The 20,837-nt window shown below is 41.4% G+C and overlaps 1 protein-coding gene and 1 long non-coding RNA gene across 6 annotated transcripts in view; one reads left to right on the top strand and one right to left on the bottom strand.

Annotated features, from left to right (window-relative positions):
* The window catches only part of LOC147149538 (uncharacterized), a 222,652-nt gene that overhangs the window by 87,995 nt on the left and 113,820 nt on the right, over window positions 1–20,837 (top strand). The window lies entirely within an intron of this gene.
* Window positions 1–20,837, bottom strand: part of unc13c (unc-13 homolog C (C. elegans)) — a 126,654-nt gene that overhangs the window by 76,431 nt on the left and 29,386 nt on the right. For 4 of the 5 annotated variants that reach the window (XM_086027060.1, XM_086027061.1, XM_086027063.1 and 1 more), the window contains exons 5-9: window positions 20,162–20,240; window positions 14,488–14,559; window positions 7,474–7,693; window positions 6,444–6,671; window positions 1,526–1,667 (exon numbers count right to left, since the gene is read on the bottom strand). In XM_086027060.1, the coding sequence (XP_085883186.1) occupies window positions 1,526–1,667; window positions 6,444–6,671; window positions 7,474–7,693; window positions 14,488–14,559; window positions 20,162–20,240 (741 nt within the window). The remainder of the gene's footprint in view (window positions 1–1,525; window positions 1,668–6,443; window positions 6,672–7,473; window positions 7,694–14,487; window positions 14,560–20,161; window positions 20,241–20,837) is intronic. The other variant, XM_086027062.1, reaches the window with a different exon arrangement.

Genomic DNA, 20,837 nt, shown 5'->3' with positions numbered 1-20,837 from the left:
TTGGCCAAGCAGTATGGTTGTCTAGCACACACCATCAAACGCATGAGAAGATTTGTCGCTGTAAATCTCCTGTCGGAGGAGACCTGCTTGTTTTTATGTTGATTGTTGTACATTGATTAATGCCAGCCGATCACTCAGCCCACCTCGATTTATTCACCCGTATTGCCGAAATGACCAAAATACTCGACGGAATGACACTTTAGCTGTGGGAAAAAAAACCTCGACGAGGGGCAACGACGCTTGAGATTGAGCCGTAACACACACGGGACAAAAATAGTGCGTTTATAAGATGATGTCTCCTGAGGAATGCGTGATTCTCAAGCATTCTCGCAGCATCTAAATGGGAAATACAGCGGACGTCTGCAATGCATAATGTGCGCGTCTCAGAGGCTGCGGATTTATCAACATATCAGTTGCTGTGGGGCTTTTGGGAACCGGAGCTTTCCATAGAGCAACCGAGGACAACCGGCCCTCGTGCAAACGTTGTGAGTCATAGAACCATATTTACATGCACATTAACATGAGATCCTGCGGATTCAAATACATAACCCTGGTTTCATGAAAACTTTGAATTTAATGAGCTTCTCATTTGATTTTCATTCAGACTGTAAGGTAGTCATTACGGCTTGATGAAGACCTGCTGTGAAATGTTTGACAGTTTTCAGCTGCTATTTTCTGTCAACATAATTTAATTTATGACATGGAAAATGAGCAAGATCAGCTGAAAAAACGTGACCGTCGTCAAAAAATTGCAAGGCCTAATTGCTCTTTCACTATCTCAGACTAATTTTGTTGACTTTGATACCTCGCTGCAGTTCAGTCTCAACGAGTTTGCTGTCTAAAGAAGCGCAACATGACCTCAGCTATGGGAAAGTCAAGCTATATATCCGCAGTGATTTACATGATTTCTTTAAACATTCATTTCCCCCCATAATGGATCATTTAAATTTAGTCAAAGGTCCTATTTTCTTGTGTGTTGTTGCCTGCTAGACTTCCGAGTTAATTATTAACAGTTATCAATATTTTTGCTGCATTCTGTGTTCATTTGTGCTACTTTATTAACTGATGAGGTCTTAGGGTTGCTTCTTTTATTTTGTAAAATAAAATGTTTTAGGTGTATGCATCAGTATGTATTTAATTTTTACCGAAGACGAATGCGCCACAATAGCCAATGGCAAAAATGTAGCATTGGGTATGTCACCTTCCTCCTGCACACCATGTGTTGGTCACAGTGTTCCCTTTTTATTACTGAGCGAAAATAGAGGCAGGTAGCTCAGCAGTAAAGAAATTCCTGGGACTAATACACACCTTTTCAGCGGAGGAGGAGAAGAGACAGGTGGGTAGGACTTTAGGACGGACATAATATGCCACATGCAATTTATTTGGTTGGGAAAACCGCAGGGATACGACCTCTGGTGCATACCCTGATGGATGGTACTGTAAAACTTCAGCAGGACTGTTTTACCAATGTCGTGCTGCTGCTCTCAGCTATGGAGGATGATTTGCTCAAGAGTCGGCTACTTACAAGTAGAACCTCTCGTCCCACACTGGGTTGAGGTTGCCAAAGATGGTCTTTGTCCGCCGCTTGGTCTTTCCCACCTGGACAGTGACGTATGGGTCGCTGGAGCCCGTTTTATCCTTGGCCTGGAGCCCTTGAGCACTCATGACTGGGGGAGGAAGAAGTGAAAGATTCTTAGAAAATTGACCCAATACCCCAAGGATAAAGAAATAGAGCAGACATTTCACAATATCTTCCTTTTTTTTGGATCCCTGCTAAACTGAGCAGGTTTCGAGGCGGCTCTCCTCTCACAAATGAGCCGCCCCTCCCTCTCTACTAAAGAGCCCAGTCAGCTATTGTAGCTAATCTGGGCACGTTGGCAAACACGACTGTACCATCACAACTCTAAGAATTGTCAAAATAATTAACTTGGTTGAGTAATTTCACATTTGATGGTTGGGCAAGCAATTCGCAAATCCACTTACAATAGTATGCCTTCTGTAATCTAATCACACATCAATCAAAATCCAACCTTGAACTGAGCAAAATCATTGAATATGGTTTTACTCCAGTTTCATGAACATATTATATTATTTTAGTATTTTGACCAGTTCTGATCTTTTGTCCAAATGTATGCTGGATAGCCAGAGGCTGAAAAAAAACCTGCTCTGACTTCACTGACAGGATGGATATTCCTTTCATTTTGCACATAATGTTTACTTACTCTATCCATAATTAATCTCCTGTCCAGGCGGCAGACTTGTGATTCAGAATCCTACACTTGCACACATACTGAGGACAATGCAAGAAGTAAGACAGTTTTATTTCAGTGCCATAAAGGGGTGATGGGAACACTGGGTCGTTAAATATGCAAGAGACTAGTTAAATAATTCAGGCTAGGTGTATATCCCCAGCTCAATGCGAGCAGGAATTGGAGGGGTGACTCGAGAGGGTCATACAGGAGTGACCCGTTTATTCCCAGAGTGCACACAAACACGTCTTATTAGTTTCTTGTATTCTGCAAGAAACTAAGCATGTCGTAAGGTCTGGCAAATGAAAACAAAACACCCAACTTATGCAAGTCTATTTTCAGAGAAAAACATTGCTGTTAGTCACATCAACTTGAAGCATTCAATAAAGTAAAGTCAGCATGGAAGGTTTTACGATAGTCCCTTGGTAATTATATCTCAAAAGTTGCTGTCTGTTGACAAACTATAGCTGTCACCTGCTCCCCATTGTAGTAAAAATGGCATTCGGTCCTAAAAATGCGCTACAAAGGAATGGTATAAAGGCCTAGATACACCAAAACGTGACAGACGCTTCCCCCCTGTGGCGTACGGCCGGCTGTCGGCACGTCACGCTGGCGAAACACACCGCAACGACAGACAGCGACGCTGACCATTGAAGTATCTTCTGCGCATGCATAATATGTAATACCCTTCCATACCTATCGGCGGCGGTAGTAACTATTTCTTATTGTTAGAAAAATCCAACCGGAAAGCTGTTGGCCGGGGGCGGATTATAACAACGTAAACAATGCATTCTTCGCTCACGATGAACTCCCACGCAAAGTAAACCCTCACGTTCTTGACAAGGTATTGAGAAATACTTGCATTGTGAACCCTCGCTCTTGGACTTGTAAGAACATTAATGCAGCGAAGGCGTGCTCACCGTTTATCCACATTTGTCACTTCCCGTTGGCGCACCGAGCGTTGATTTGCTAGCTAACAGCCAATCAGAGTGAACAAATGTCACGACTGGCGATGCCGATTCAACATGCGTAAACGCCCCCCAGACGCTTAGAGACGGGTTACGACGCTATGACGGTGGCCACTACACCAAACAGACGGCGCTTAAAGACGCCATGACACTTGGCGATCTCCGACATCGGTTTGGTGTATCAGGGCCTTAAGACAGCTTTTCGTTGCCATCACTATATGCTGTTGATGTATGTTCAATGTGATAACATGTTTTAGAGGACCAGTCATGTATGGAACAAATGGGTCCAAAAAAAGCAGTTTTATATTGACTCCCTATTAGAGGTGCAACAAGAACTGTTTTGAACCGCAAAATCTTTTTTTAATTTAAAAGATGCGAGTGAATCGAATCAAACCGAATCATTGCATTTGTAAATATGTCGAGATACCTATGGAACGGTCTTTTTTTGGGAGAGATATATTTTAGAAGGAAATCACACATTTGCGCTACTGACAAGTTAATTCAAACGTATGTAAAATGGCAACAAAAAAGTCATTCCATCATCTCTCAAATTGAGTTGTACAATATCGAATTGAATCGTAATCCCACTGATTCGAACCGAATCGTTCCACTTTTAAATCAAACCGTCCTTGAATCGTTTCGCACCCCGCGTATCAAAAACCGTATCAAATTGTCTTTTGTGGAGAAATGCACACCCCTACTTCCCATGATATTTACTTCCCAGCCATCCATTATATACCGTAACACAATTCCTAAAAGCTCAAAGCACTGCTTTGACATTTTTACATTGAAATCAGGGACAGTGATAGTTACTGTAAATGTCTAATTTTGCCACATAGTTCTGATCTGCAGGCATTGAAATTCTGTATGTGTATCAACAGGCATCTGCTTGCAAGATTATGCTCAACTGAATAACAGTATTGGCTACAGAGTCCATAATTTCTTTTGGCATCAGCTTGATTAAAAATAATAAAATACCTTACATAACATAATGGACAGTATGTGTTTTGAAGGACAGTTCTGATGGCAACTGCAGATAATGCTCATAATAAGTCCGCAGTAATAAAAGATCTGGTTGCTTGTTAATTACACACGTCTAACAGTACATGGAGAATTCTGCGAATCTCATAATGTTGGAAGGTCATAATTGTCTACTGCAGATTCAAGGGTTTTATTTGGACATTGATGTTAAATTGAGAAGCACAGAGGCGGAATCACTCCCGGTTGCTGTCTGGGAGCTGTGGAGCCGGTGCCAGCCGTTGCTTCTTTCATGAATGATGACTAAATAATCGCTCAATACCCGCATTCTAAAAGGGGACATTCAATAGCCCATTGGGATATCTACAGGGGCAACCCTGTTTTTTTTCCAAAAGCCTGCCCTCTTTCTGTTTTCACTCTCTTACCATCCAACCCCCCTCCACCCCCTTCCAATCCAATATTGGCCCTCTCTATTCATGCCTCACTTTCTCAGCCTCTGCTGCTCTCTCGTGTATCGACAAAGCCAAAACTGCAAAATGCGCAGTAACTGAGCGGAGGCTGACAAATAGTAGTTACCATAGAGACGGATTGGAGTCCTGAGATTGAGGCTACACCTGCCGACCTTCCTTCTATTGCTGGCCCAGGTCTAGTCGACAAAAAGGGTGAATAAAGCCTGGATTTGGTTTACAGTTTCCTATTAGGGCATAGTTTTGCGAATGGTGAATTTTTGTCAATGGCACGACGACACCGGCTAGTAACAGACGCCACAGTCATCACTCTATTTTACTAGAATGGCTGGCAAAGACGATAAAGTTCACGACGAGGGATGGATCATCAATTTCCCTTTACAACCAGAAGAAAATGTTAGGTTGCATTAAGCATGAAATAACCCATGAGAAAAAGTGATCCTTAAATGTATGCGTATTTAAAAAATTGAAAAAAACGGAGCACTCAAGAGCTGTCTTGTCAAATTCCACTCAGGCGCTTGACATTTTGATTGGCAACTTAAACAGCTCGCTGGTGGGCTCATTTCCAGAGCTCAACGTGCAAACCTCTTTGAGGAGATCCAAATTAACCTGCGAGTGAACTCCCCAAAAAATCTCTCACATCAGTGCCTCTGGGAGGCTTTTTATTTGAGACTTGTTTAACATTTGCCTGAAGCAGGGCCACCGCGTCGCTATTGTTTTCAATGGCGCTACAGTTGTGTTCTGCATAACAGTGGTCTGTGGAAGAAAACAGAAGAAATCCATTTGTTTCCATACATACAAATGCATTGAGAACACTGAACTTTACAGTCTATTCCAAATCAAAATGTTAGATTTCTTTATTTTAAAAGAAATGGAGAGAAAATATTTTTTCTTGACAAATTCAAACATTTACACTGAAACAAATGGTGTGTTGGATTCATTGAATTTAATTTTGTCAGGTGGGTTGCACAAAATAAAATATATCTGGATCCAAATACATTTTTGAGTAGATGAATGTATTTCGTGCAACCACTTGCCGAAATAAAATTGAGTAAATTCAACAAAACCCTTCCTCGGTTTACTGTACAAGCCAAGAAATGGTGGACTGGAATAGCAATTCACGGTTGATTCCTTGCAGCACAGATTAGATCATTAGATATGAGTTCAGTGATTCACACGGGAGCAAAATCTTCACAATTTTTTTTCTGTGGATTCTGGAGATTGTCAAGAAAAATGCTGACAGCTGTTTTTGCGACGGTAGCGAGGATTTTTGCGTTGAAGTTTGCAAACGGTCTGCAGTTTCAATGTTTTTTCTTGTCACAACAAAAGTACGTGCAGATGTCTGGCAAACCTCTGAAGAACACTCAGCGAACGTTGGCACCTTCAACCTTGGCAAACACCCGCAAAGGTCCGCCCCTCAGTGGGATATGGGCTTCAACTTTTTGTCGAAGAATATCACATTTTGCCATTGACTTGTGAGTATGCGTGAGGCAGTTCTCAGAAAAAAAATGCTTACCAAATGATTCACAGGGAACCAAAATCTTGAAGCACTTTTTAATTTTATACAGCAGATGTTTCAGTATAACCACTGCTTCTGGAAACTGCTTCACATCTGCGTTGCAAGAATTCGACCAGCTTATGGCACATGTAAACTGCCGTTTCAGGACAGTAGGACCTATGCGTGTATCCCACGAGCCTTCTGCTCTTTCAATTTTGGAGTCATTAACTCTTCTGCTCCATATATCCGCTGAACTCCAAAGAATGCAGCGCACCGGGCTTACCAGTGATGCTGATTTTGGCAGACCATTTGGAGGTGCCGTCCAGTACGGCCTGCTTGGCTGTCTTGAGATGGCTAGCAAAGTCCTCCTTGGTGATGTCAAACATCTCCTGGATCACTTCAAACACCTCGGGTCGGTTCTTCTCCCGGATCTTCATTCGCTCCTTCATGGCCATGATGATGTTTTGGGTCTTGTCCTCTGCTCCATGCTTGGAGCTCTTCTCCACTGCCCCTAAAGAAAGAGGGCGAGAATAACATACAGTAGTTGGAATGGTAGACATAATATGTCCCCTATTTGACTAGCGCGTAACCAACTAAAACAAATGATTCAAAGTTGAACTCAGCATTGCAATGAATGTTGTCATAATTAGTGTGACTGCTATGCTTGTTTCTTTTCACTGATTCAAAGTCCCATCATGGGATAATGGGAGACAATGACACTCAGTGTATTACATATATCAAGTCTACTTGATTATTTTGTTCTGGTCGCTGTCATGGTAGAAAATAGACAAAGATAGGATTTTGGAAGTTCTGTGTTTTTTTTTTTGTTTTTTTTTTTGCATTTTGGATATTCGGCTTGGCTAGTCTTCAGTGCGAGCCTGTGTTATTACGCACAGCATGCTACCGGTTCATTGATTGCATAGCATTTCGTCTTGCATCTGCAAAAGGCCTCATGATTTAAGATTTGATTCATCCTTATCTCATTGATAAAGATGAATCGCAGTTGGATTTGGAAAAACATTGCTCTGCTAGTATCATACTGTTTCAAAGCGTTGCGTTTCGGTGAAGCTAATCCACTTAAGTGTGCATGGATTGCAGCTAGCATCCTGCGGCATTTTTTCTATTAGCTGACACTGTTACAAAAGAGAACAGCTTGATAACAATACAGATGGGATATCATAATGTGTGCCTGAGCGAGCAATGTCAATGAACCTTCATTTTTGCTTTTGGCAACTGTATACGTTCGATTGATTGTTGATTCATTGCTTCTTAATATGGAGTGCACGTCGGTACGATTGGATTCTCAGACTTACTCTGTAAACAGTCTGCATTGAGCAGGTCTTGGCACTTTTCGTGGCATTTGACGCCACACTCGGAGCAGCGCATGCCCTGTCGGGCGATGCCCCACAGGAGCCCCTCACATTCATGGCAGTAAGTGGGCGCAGTGGCCGTCCACACCTCAAAGTTGTGTGGCGTTGTGGAAGAAATCGGGTATATCAAGGCCTGCACGGTCTTCTTGAAGACGTGAAGTTTCTGAAAAGAGAACAGTCAAAAAGAGTCAGGATTACCATGAAATAAATAGATTGAACCAACTGTTATGAGAAATACATAGGATTTTGCACAAAAAGGTTGGACAATTTTAGGTAACAAAAATAAACAAGAAAAAAAAAAATCATATCCCCTCCTACTTGAGTCTTGTAGTCACAATCTAACTGCATCGAAATCGTAATGTTATAACAATATATCTGAAATACTATGAGATAAATCAATTTTTAGTAAATGTAAACATTTAACTCATAATATTACAACCTTAAACTCCTATTACTGCTTTACTCTCATTGAATTTTTTTGGAACATTTGGACTTCCGTCTTGATAACATCTTTGCTCTCACAAAATGTTTAATCAACTCCTGAAATTTCAGTTTAATTCTCAAAATGCTGTGACTTCTTTCTTGTCTTTTGATTCCCTTCTTCACGTGTCCCCAAAAATGCATATTTTAGTTTTGTAGCATTTTTTTGAAATGCTTTTAACCAAAAATGCAGCATTTTCATGCCAAACTTAGCATTGAAGCATGGCGTATCCACCATTCCTATCAAGTGTGTTACTTCTTTGTTTTGATGTGCATCATGTGCTCCAATAATTGAATCCTATAGTCTACCTTGACTGTAATATAATGCTTATTTAAGTGGAAATGTATTTTTGTCTTCAATGCTTATAACCAAGAAAAAAAAGGCCTTATTTTTATCCGAATACCAAAATCTTCGATAGCTGCAGCCCTACTAAGAACCTCTAAGAAAGTTAGCACGCCTTGCTCAAGTGCATGCAGTTTACGATGGCACAGACTCCACACGGCACCTATCAGTGATAAATGCTGCAGCATCTTTTAAAGGTCAGACTGTATGATCTGAGTCATTACTCATTGCAAGTTTTGTTGATCCTTTTCTGATTACCCTCGAACTATAGCAAAGGTCCAGCGTATGAGGGTAAATCAGCCTTGCATCTCATTAAACTCAGATTAACAACATTCTTAGCCCCCAAGGCTTTGTTCCAATCGACTGGTTGGCAGACTAAAGCCTCTCCGTACGGAATACTGGAGTTGACAAGACCATCTTGACAGAAAGCTCCTCAAATAGAATGCTTTACTGCAACGGGGCCGCCATCAACAATGAGTGGGCCATGCCAATTCCGAAAGGAAGAATCGATGCGCGCCGTAAAGAAGGTTCTAAAGATGGAAATGATCCAAGATTGAGATGGAGTGAGAGCGGTGGAAAGACAGGAGCCATAGAGGCTGGATAAATCTCATCTTGTGTCAGCCCCCCCACCCCCTTAACGTTAAAGAACTTTAGAGCAGCTCACACTGCCCACTCATACCACCAGATGATTAAATGACGCCAGATGACGGGACAACAAGGCTAGGTTAAACACAGAGACTTTGAGTCGCTGATGCAAAGAGCTGAACCCTAGTGGACCTTTAATGAAACGCTACGAGAGACTGTGAGAGATTTCCCTTTTTAATCTAAGGTCAACGAGATGTAGCAGATGTCTAAGATTTCGTCACTGCCGCTGTTGTACGGTTTAACAAGATTTTTTTCCCCCCAATTATTGGTAACCCTTGACGTAATTCATGCCTGTTTTTTTTTTTTATACTTTTGAGCCAATGTATCATTTGTTCTTTCCATTTTCATGGTCGTCAAAACTCCAAATAAATTAAACAAATGTCTTAGCAAAAAATATGAAACTAAAATATGGACTGAAGGACTGAGTTAGACGTAAATATTTAATTGGTTGTCTTTACGTGACCTGGAAGTTTGTTTACGAGTATTAGTAATGAAGATACCTTAGCTTGTTATCCGAGACGTATCGACACAATTCATCGTCTATCATTGCACAGTGTTTAGTGGACGAAAATAACGGTGTTGTTGGAGTGATTTGTCCTAAGTGTAGTCTCGTCGACGTAGTCTTCTGTGTGGAGGATTAATGAGTTGAACATAATGTGATCACATAGACACACAGCAGCGAAAGCATAGCTTCCATGTCAGACATAGCATGAAGCCAATGACAATACAGCTTCAAACAAGTTTGTCCATGATATGATACGGCTGATGGATCCTTTGATGGATGGTAGTTGTAGTCCGGACTGTTTGGCAAGTTAAGTATGTTTACTAATGCTCATTACCAAACGTCTGGATCACATAAACCTGACCAATTACATATTAAAATCCTATTAAGTACTTTGGCCCACTTTCCCCTTTTGTGTTTTTGATCCGAGCAAAAATTTAAATCTTTCTATCTATCCATATCTATCGATCCATCCATCTATACACAATCATATTTGGAACAAAACAAATATCCAATTAGATTTTTGATTACCAATTGAAAATGGAAAGAACAAATGATAGTATTCCCCTCCACATCTCTCCCCATGCTTCCTACCGCACCACCCAGCAGAAGTGTGAAGAACACTGGTTTGAGTCACCCTGTGAGGAAACCCTGGCTATGTGATGCAAGATACCGACATAAGTGTTTGACAGACGCCACATCTATCTGAGAGCAACGCGGCAGCAGAGTCAAAATCTTGCCTCCCCTTTGACCCTTCCCTTTCACCACCTGTTGTCTGTGTTGTCTGCCGCACTGTCCAAACACCCACTTGCAAAACCCAATGCTATATTCAAGTTACAGTGTAGGGCTCTGAATCGTTTCTATTTGAACTTTTTCTTGTCACGGTCGGGCACTTAAAGTACTAGGATTTTATCCTCAAGACCAAAATCTCTTTGAGCCCTCTTTCAGTGGCAAGGTTAAGCCGCTCCTTAAAAACTTCTCGTTGTTGAAACAACTGTACATTTTCCTGGTATTTTGCTCTTGCCTTGGTTTGGATTTGCCTTGGTCTCAGTCTTGATATGATCTCAACTCCTCAGTCTTTACCTTGACTTGGTCTCTAACTGCCTTGGCCTTATTTTTGATTCCGTCTTATATTGTCTCAAACTCTGTCTTCTAAAAGACTTGATCTTGATTTTGACTCATCATGACTTGGTTTTGAGCTCTAATTGGCTTTTCATTGTCTTGGTCTTGAGCTGCCCTCAGTCTCGGTATTAACCTGGTCTCGACTGGACTTGGTCTTGACCCATTTCGGTCTCAGTACTGACTTGGTTTCAGCTGCTCCAAGTCTAGGTCTTGCCTTGGTCTAGACCTGCCTTAATGTGGTCTTGATATAGCCTCAACACCTAGGTCTTGATCTTGATTTGGTCTCAATATGCCTCCATCTAGGTATTGTTTGTCTCAACTATCCAAAGTGCTTGGTCTCAGTTTACTGTATTTCACATTGACTACAATGCTGGTTTCTTTACATTAAAACAAAGGTTTGGAACAAACTTCCAAAGTGTAATCTTTATAAATTGGGGGCATTGCATTTTGCAATTATGGCCAAATTGCCATATGTGGACAGGATGAGAATAACGACGATGGATTCCTGACCATTGACAATCAATTTCTTGATATTGTGGTTCATTTCAGTAGTCCAACAGCATACCATTCAGGCACTTTTGGATCCTCCAAATTCCCAGGCACTTACAGTATTCAATAATCACCTTATTGAATACTAACTCTGAATCACCGCCAACTACTAGCATGCATACTACATCAATATCAGTTTGGTAAATACAGAACCACCAAGGATTGTCTGGAAACGGTTTGACCAAAGTGCCATGTCACCTCAACTCAAAGTCTAATAGCATGCGTCTAGTTGGACTAATTCTGACCGTATAGAACAATGTATTTTTATCCCAGGGCTGATCTGACTAATCCAGCATTGTTTTTGTAGTTTTTATTTCCTTTAGTAATCCTTAGGAATGGATCCTTATCTTCACACTGCTTCAATTAGGAAGCGTTAGGTGTTCAGATAATCTTGGCAGATAAACACAACCCAAGTTATTAGTATTGATGTTGACAACCGAAAAGCTGCAAATAGCTGGCGCGCACACAATGTTCTACTCTGCCCTAAAAAGCACATCAACTGGAAACATGATTCAGATGTTTTATACGTCAGCCAATTTGAAACATCCATGTGAGGTAAAAAAAAAAAAAGAGTAGTAGACACCAGTCAGGATGTGTACGATAAAGAGACTTCTCATATTTGGAGGACAGACAACGTGGATGCCCGATCGCTCACGTCAACGCCGCAGGACTACAATGACTGCAATGAGAAATTACTCGCTCCTCCCCTTTCATTCTTCTTTCATCACCCTTTTTGCTCCAGATCTACTCCCTAACGTCATTTGATTGTATATACGGAGCTCTTTCCCCCACTAACCCACCCGCCAGCCCCCTCTTCCAGTCCTCACAGGGAAGCACTCTCCTGGACTTAATGCAGCAGATAAAACTCTGACATCTGCTCGGCCTACTTACCACGACCGCACAATCTGCAGCCTTGCTGGGAACTCGACCACAAAAACACACAACTCTCTGTTCGCCACTCTGTCCGAATATACTTCTCGACAGCTGCCCCTTTAGGTCCCTTGCTTACAAGGATGCAGAGAGTCAAATTATTAAAGGGGGCAGCCTGGCTGTATTAATAAACACAATGAATATTTCATGTCTGTTCTTCCCCATCTGGATTTTCCATCCTTAAAACTCTTTTAATCTCACACACTGCTACCGCATATCGTGAAATAGTGGCTTTGACTCTAATAGACACAGTGACTTAATTAGCCAATGGCTTCGTCTTCTTGAACACATACACACATTTTCTCTTCCTACATGTCCGCATAACAACTGTTAGCATGTCAGCATTTTAGCAATTCTCATTAGATGTAGAACGCGACTAGTGTTTTTTGTACTTGGGTTGCTATCTTGCTATATATTAGCATGCCAACTTTCCATGTCAGCTTTTTCTTCAATTCTCGTTTGACTTAATACCAGACTAGTGCTTTTTGTACTCGGGTTTTCTCATTAAAAATGGTACCCCGCTATAAGACAAGATGTCAAATCCTAATTGATCCGTTGCATTTTGAACTCAGATTGCTTTCCTGCTTAATCTTAAAATATCAGCTCTTAGCATGTTAGCAATTCTCATTTGAAATAGTCGCTGACGTCAGGGAAGGATGTGAAATCCTTATTGTTCTGCCTTTGTGGTTTTTGCGCTGTGCTAGTAATGTTCCACTTGTGATAGTACCTGACTACAGGACACTATGTAAAATCCCTTTTTTAAGATGCCTTAGCACTTTATGTACTCAGGTTGCTATATGTTTGTATATGTTTACATTTGATCAGTTCATATTAGAAGTAGAAATATTACCCAGTTATAGGACATGTTGCAAAAATTATTATTGATCTTCCCTTTGTGCTTTTAGTACTCAGGTTGCTATCTTGCTAGATGCTAGCAGACCAGTTACTGGCTATAAGCAGTATTTCAGTATGTCAAATCATTATCTTATTTGCCCCAGCTCTTTCTTTACTTATGTTGCTGCCTTGCTGTTTGTTAGCATACCGGCTGTGCGTATAAAGTGCCTTTCAGCATTATAGCGGGTGTCCACTGAGGTCCCAAAATAGCGCGCCCGCACAGGTGTTTGGCATGCTATAGGTTAGCATGGTAGCTTTTAGCATGTTCACTTTTTCATATTTGCTGAGCCAATATTAAAACAGTTATCCAGAGCGAGCACAAATGCCAATAATCTTCAGCAACAAGACATAAGGAAGTTAAATACTTCTTGTCTCCCTTTAAGAAATGGTTCTATATTTAATGCGAGGAGTTCAGTTCTCATGTAGCTGCAAGTTAAAACTGGTCTGCCAGTTGTTTTGCAGAGAAAGTGCTCTCACTCCTGCCTGCTGTAAATCCACCTCTCCCTGTGGGAGAGACGAATTGCAATCAATTAATACAGAGACAGCTTTGGAGGTCACCACAAAAGTGTCTCTTCCTATTGACTTTTACATTCCGCCTGTCCTCTATTACAGTAACTCAGCCTTCCATGCTTGCTTGGTGTTTATTAATAATTGCTGGACGTTGTCAAATTTGACACAGCAGGAGCATATTTTGATAGATGGCGGAAACACGTAGTGTACGTTGTTTTAGCGAACCAATTGACAACGATCCCACTAAACAAAAAAATTATATATAACAGGTGACAGGCGGAAAAATGTGTATATTCAAATGCAGTAGGCAGCAATCAACCATTCAACAAGTTGAAAACAAAGAGTCTATTACAGAGAAATGCAGCAAAATGGTGAAAACTGAGGTGCAAGTTTGTCGGAATTAACAAGTTGCAGAGCTTCTTGGAACATAAATATGAGCAGACACAACACAATAACTAAACTTTGAGTTTGTCTTTAATACTGTGTCAGAGCCCACAATTTGATTCTGTTGAATTTTTATGTGCATCGGTGCTGCTGTTTTGGTTATCAACAAATTTCAAACGGGCTCAACATTTAAATATTCAATGTTTTTGTGTGAACGATGGCATCTATGAACTGGTATAAATACAGACCCAGCAGGACTACCTGTTTGTTTGGGAAAAAGGAGACAACTATTTGAGGGAGGCATTTATTTATCTTAATTTTTCTTAGGTACTTGGGAAGAATTGCTAGTTCAACCAGCAGCCATTATTTCTTGTTGAACTCAATCAGGAGAGTAGTGAAAACATCCTTTGTATAAAAAATAAAAATAAAAAATGCCACCAAAGCTCTTCTTTTCATAAAGTCATACTGTCCAGTTCTGATAAAACTGCCATGGCAACTTCCATGAAATAAAACCAACAACAACAGCAACTCATCCCATCTGCAAAGAGCTCAGCTGTAACCGAACAATAAATGGCAAGCATGCATGCCGGGTACTCACCAAGTCCTCGTTATTCAGGGTGGAGCGGTTGACCAGAGCAAACGAGATGCCTGCCTTTCGAGCAGTGAGGGTCTGCCAGCAGAAGCGGAACAAGGTGCATGGTGATGAGGAAGAAGAAATCAATCACCTATTTCTCAGAGGCTTCCTGCAATTTATCACGGCGTTGCCAGATATTTTTCAGTGGGCTGGCCAGGCCAGGTGGCCACAACACCTCAGTGCAGTGAGGGGTGGCCGTGCACGCGCGCATGTGTGCGTGCGTGATTCTTTAGCAAATTATTCAGTCAGCGTTTCCCCAAATAAAATTCACACAAATCCAGAGCAATGCCAATAAGACTCACAATCAAGTAGGAACAAGTCGGAGTAAAAAGCAACTTTTTTTCTGAGCTTCAGTAACTACAAAATGCCATTTTCTTTGCCGTTGCTTTGTTTTTGCGCTGATTCATTTGCTAACAGCCAATCGGAGCGATCCATTGTCACCGATGGCCGTCACCTTTTTGAAGATTACAATTAATGGTTCATTCATTCAAATCATAACATACCATGACACAAAGATCTGTCTAGTCTTCACAATTCTAAACGTTGCTTTTTAATGAGGTTTGTTTCTGCTTGTATTATGAGTGAGTATTGTACTTCATAAAACCATGACTCTGGATGCTATGACTGATAAACGATGACTTCTGGGCCATGTTATTTGGTGTGAAAGTAATGATTTTGATTGACTGTAAGAATCAAGAATTTTGTAGTGTTTGCATTCAGGTGAAGTGCATGTTTATCCTTTAAATATGCAGTTAATATGAACAAAAGTTGTGGCAACGTATCAAGGGGCCAAAGAGTACTGCACCCATGTGAAAATAGCAGAAAAATCACGGCTATCAAAATTCTCCACGAGCTGTCGGGGTGGCCGGAGAGTGGCCAAGGCCACCCCTGAAAAGCACACAGCTCCACCCCTGCATCCGTGCACAACCTCATCTTGTGAATGCCACGTGAAAACATCGATTGCTGACTGTCCGACAATAATTTGTGTTCGAATCGTTTAGGGCTAAGTGTTTGACTAGCGCGGTGGTGATGGAGGCACTGGAAGATTATTTCCATGATTTATGGGAAAACTCGCTGCACGATCTGCCAGCGTCCTGAAACGGATTTTCCTCACGTCAATTTGAGCAGAGACAAGAAGGAATCTTACCAAAGCCTGCGGTTTCCAGGAGGCCACCAAGTGAGAATGAAAGAGAGAGACAAAAGGAATTAGACAAATTGCAGAAAGTCAATTAGGACTGAAAGCACTAACAGCAGAGTAATTGTGTTTTCCATAGTGAGCGTACAAGTGTCTAAACTGCCATGCAGGACTGCTTGACTCTTATGGCTTGGAGCTCTTAGGCAGATAACTAGTCATCAGAGATTATCAAGCCCATTGCGGGATTTTGGGGGGTTTGCTTTTGTTTATTTGTACTCCATCCATGCACACTATGTTACTGGTTTGCAGTCATGCTTGACTTTTCTCTAAAGCATCGCTGTCTAGTGAAGCTTTTTGCTCATATGTTCTGCTGTATGCTCTGCACAATCATTGGACAGAAACACGTGGAAACACACACACACAGACAGACGGACACACTCACGAACAGGTGAAGCCAGCTGTGGTGCACAAACCCGCCTCACACACAACGCACGCGCTTGCTGGGACGTTCACAAACGCACAATGTCATCCATGGGCACCAATGGGTAACACGCATGTAGACGAGGGCTGGGAATCGCGGTGGCGGTTGCAATGCGGTATTTGGCCAACTCTTATCACGGTACAGTGGTTCTGTTTTGAGTCATTTATTGGGAGGAAAAATCTGTTACGACAGAACTAGAAGTAACCCGGATACGTTATATCACGGCTGTACGGACGCACGGCCAGCTTGTTGAAACATGTCACACAAAGATCAAAGAAATCAAATCAATTCATATAACAAGACACTTTTGTCATTTATAAAGCGAGTCGTCTTCATTCGATTGTGCGAGATGGTCCTTATCATTAAGTTGCAAGAAACGGTTGCGTTACATTATTTATGGTATATGGCACGTTCCTGCATCGCATGCTGTGGCTTTTTTGCACCGTGGCTTCTTTCGAGTCATTCTTTTTGTTTCTGATGTGCACGTTGGCAGTGATCGTTAGGAACAATTGAAAGGAACGAGGCCGTTACCGTGCCTGTCTGGCCCGTCCATCTCTGTGCCTGTGCATGGATTTGAATATGTACCATGTGGTCATTAATCCATTTATTGTAATGATGAGAAAACATTACATTCAGTTGTCTATGGTATTGATATAGTGAGCAGAATAGTAATAGAGTGCCAACAAACAGTTTTTGATACCCCACGTTGACCTCTCTGTACTATATACGAGTGGCCCCCAACATTTTTTTTCTGCCAGGGACTTGTTCATGGCAGTGCAGATTTTTCTCAGACCGGCAATCATTTGTCAATAGGTGTGTTGACGTATATCCCCGATCATCACAAACTAATTGCCAGCTGGGTGGGCGCAGGGACGGCAGTGCTGACATATATTACTGATCGGAGTTATACACTCCGCTGCAAAAACAAAAACAAAATTGAATGCATGTATTCATTTATTTATTCACTTTCTTCTTTTATTTATTTATTTATTTATTTTTTATTCATCTTTCTGTGCAGCCGGTACCAAATTGCCGTACTAGTCCACAGTCCACAGTCCAGTGCCTGGGGACCTCTGCTGTGTACACTGTCAATATTTTGTTCCACCTCCAACGTAGATGCACAGATACACGGGTACACACACACACACACACACACACACATATACCCCCCCCCACACACACAAACACACACACAAGTGAAAATGATATGATTTATTTTTTAAATAAACATTTTCAGACTCTTTTCGCCTAATTTGGAGGAAGTCAGGTGACACAAACACTGCAGACACCGACAGCTGACAATAGCGAGCCGGCTTTTACCACCAGCCTCTTTTGTGCGCAGCCCGAATATGGTAAAATTCTACGGACGGCCATGAGGAACGGCGGAGGAAACCTCTACATGAACTGTGAGCGTTGATGTAAGTTTTTTTTTTTTTTTTTTTTTTAATCAACATGCACCAGCACTGCTGAGGTTGCTGCAGGCAATACGACATGACTGATAGGATCTGATCGTTGGCGATATCGCTGATTTTCGAATCAATTTCCATCGTTATCCTTGATTTTTTTTTTTTTTTCTATCTCTCCTCATGCATCTTCATTCTATTATGTGGGTGAGCCCTGCTGCTGTTACCCTGAAGCAATCATACAGCAAATGGGGGGGCAGGTGGGCAGCGGGGGGAACATCGACAAAGGAGTAGGCATGACAAGGGGCGGGGGGGACGAGCACCAACTGTTTTGCTGACTTCATCCCACGTGTAAAAGGCTTGTCGAGCGTCACTTTTACATGATTTAAAAGCCTCACACCGTTAAATCAAGAGTCAATGAAGTCTCTGCCGTTTATATATTTTTGGGTTGAGTTGTCAACATTTCAAGTTACCGGTAAATCCAACAATAACTTTTTCTTTTTTAAAAAGTCACAAAAAAAGGCTGAAATCTGACAACTCACTGAAAAATATCACCCATAGCTGTGATGGGTCTATGTAGGAATGGCAAAATATACACGCAAAATCCCAAAATATTAAATAAATAAATAAATAAATAAATTCAAATTAAGACAATAACCCATACTTACCAAGACAATGTTGGTTATTAATTTCATGAGAGACATGGACAAATACAGCATCAACTCATGTTGTTCACTGTGATATAAACATTCATCAGCATCCATAATAATTAAGGCATTCAAATGCATCTATTGCATGACGAGAAAAGAGTGTCCATAACTGTTAAAATAAGCATTTACAGGTTTTGAATTTTTTTTTTTTTTTTCAATGGTAAAGTGGCTAAAGTACATGATGATGAGGAACATACATACACAAGAGACGGCCACGGACAAACAAGAATAGACACATTTGTCGTCATTGTCGTTGAGAGGCGACAACCGCGTGCCCCTAAATTGGAGCGTGGCGTGACTGTCGGCTATGTTTTGACACATTGTACCAGTAAACCCAAATGGCGGGAGCATCGCTAGGATGCAATGTCAAGCACTGTCTCTTGGGTAATTAATCAAGCTGCAATACCCCAACTAGCTGGAGCGCTTTCCTTCCACTGATTGAAATACAAACTTGGGTACGAGTTGCTTAGGCATCGTATTTGAATGTACTCGTAGCTCAAGCGCATGACTGTAGTCCCCGCAAAAATAGCAAGCGTTGTCTAATCCGTTGAGGTTTGCACTTGGATCTCATCAAGTTGAATATAAAACGCCAAAGTACTGCAAGTGTTCTGACTTTGTGGCTTATTTGTATCTGTTCTGTTCATTTCTATTGTGCAAGGTTAATAACTGGCAAGAGGAAAGATCACATGAATGATGCGCCTTAGTTGAGCCTTTTGGATTATTTCTCAGCGTTCTCTTTCGGGTTATCATGACTAAATTCATTTTATGGCCGAGCATGCCGTGGCCTCTTTTTGATTCTATGGATTCTTTCGAGCTGTCAATTAGAACCTGGTATACGTGTTGTACCTAGACAACGCAATACAGTATCAAAAAGAATCTACAGATTCCTGGGGGCTATACATGTGCTCATTTACAACCATGGCTATGTTTACATGGACTCATTTATTCGAATTAAAAACCTAATCGGAGTAAAAATGCTTCATGTAGACACCCCATTTGGAATATTCTGACCCGATCAAGCCCATTCCCATGAAGATTTGATTCCGAACAATAGAGGTGGTTTATGTCAATCGATAATCCAATCGGCGCGCATGAAAGCACATATTCCGAAATTGTCTTTAGCGCACATGTCTGTGACATCAGTATACGCGTTTCTGTCATTCCCGTAAAAATGTACGTGAACTCGTACATTTGCAGCTCCATTAGGGATTGTTAACGAAATACACGAAATAACGCTAATGTTTAAAATAGAAATGAACGGAGCAGTGTTTTGTTGATATGTAAGTCGCTACGGCTTCTTCTTCTACTAATATTTCCGGTATATTTGGTCAATATGCGAATGTCAAAGTAATTTCTTCCGAATAAAAATATGTTCATGAACCCGTTTTTAGTGTCCTTGAAAACAGTGCATCCGATCATCATTTTAATCTGAACTCTGATCGCGTTAAAGACATTTTGTCCATGTAAACGTAGCCAATGTTTACTACACGACTACGCAACAAAGTAGCTGACTACTGAGACGCCTCTCAGTTTCTTATGGACAGAATCAGTAACACACACCCCAGATGAACCCAAATTTAAACGACTGCTTTAAAAAAATTAAGTAAAGCTTTACAAGCATGCAATAAGCAAATAAAAGCAGATACACCAATGTATGTCAGAGATCCGGGTACTACATGCTGTTGTCTGAATGACACCTTGCACCATCTTGTTATTCCTCATTTTCATGAACGGTTGATCAGATATCGATCGAATGTCATCAGGTGTTGTGAAAAGCAAGATTTGTTTTGCGCTCCTTCAGCTGGTACTCACACAGAACGGGGCTCCGCCAGCGTGACACAGCGTAAGGTCACTCGCAGATGGCTTTGACATAAATCACACACAACCCCGTTTGAGGCAGATGACTCACCAGGTCTCGGACAAGAGGCACTGTCCTCTTGCGGCGTAAATCTGGCATGCTGTCAATACCGTAAAGAATACTGCCGGCCCTGGAAAAGCAAACAGATTTAAAAGTGCATTAATATCATAATAACGCCATGCGAAGGGAGACATAACCACCAAGAGGTCTTTTGATTTACGCGGACCGGCGAGCAGCATGGATGACGCCTCCTGCCTTCACCTGTCTCACCTTTGGATGTGACTTCATTGCATTCCATTGCAATATTGCTTGACATCATCCAAGCTACGTTAGCGTTCATATCGCTGGTGCCGGGCGGAATGCTCTAAGAATACCCCAAAAACGGATTTTTCACCACTTGAGATGACTTTGTAAAACTAACACCAAGACGCGTGGTGTGGGCTGACCGTTAGAGGAGATTTGTGAAAAGAAAAACATTTGAGAGGCTAGCGGTCTGTTTTTGATGGCCCGGCAGCAGCCATACATTTGAGGACGTGTTTAATTGTATAAAGCATTTTTGGAATAATATCTACCGATGTTACTGACGTATTACAACGTATGGCAAGTTTAATATAGAAACAGTGGACACATTTGGAGAAATACAAGTGCAAGGTTCATAAAAACGGATGCACACAAAAGCAACGGCGGCGTGCGAGTCTCGGCGGACATCTAAAGATGACGTCTCCAC

The sequence above is a fragment of the Filicampus tigris genome, chromosome 3, assembly GCF_054856515.1.
Source record: "Filicampus tigris isolate MCC_2025a chromosome 3, RoL_Ftig_1.0, whole genome shotgun sequence".
Classification (NCBI taxonomy): domain Eukaryota; kingdom Metazoa; phylum Chordata; class Actinopteri; order Syngnathiformes; family Syngnathidae; genus Filicampus; species Filicampus tigris.
Note: the sequence above shows the minus strand (reverse complement) of the source record. Positions and strands in the feature narration are given on the sequence as shown.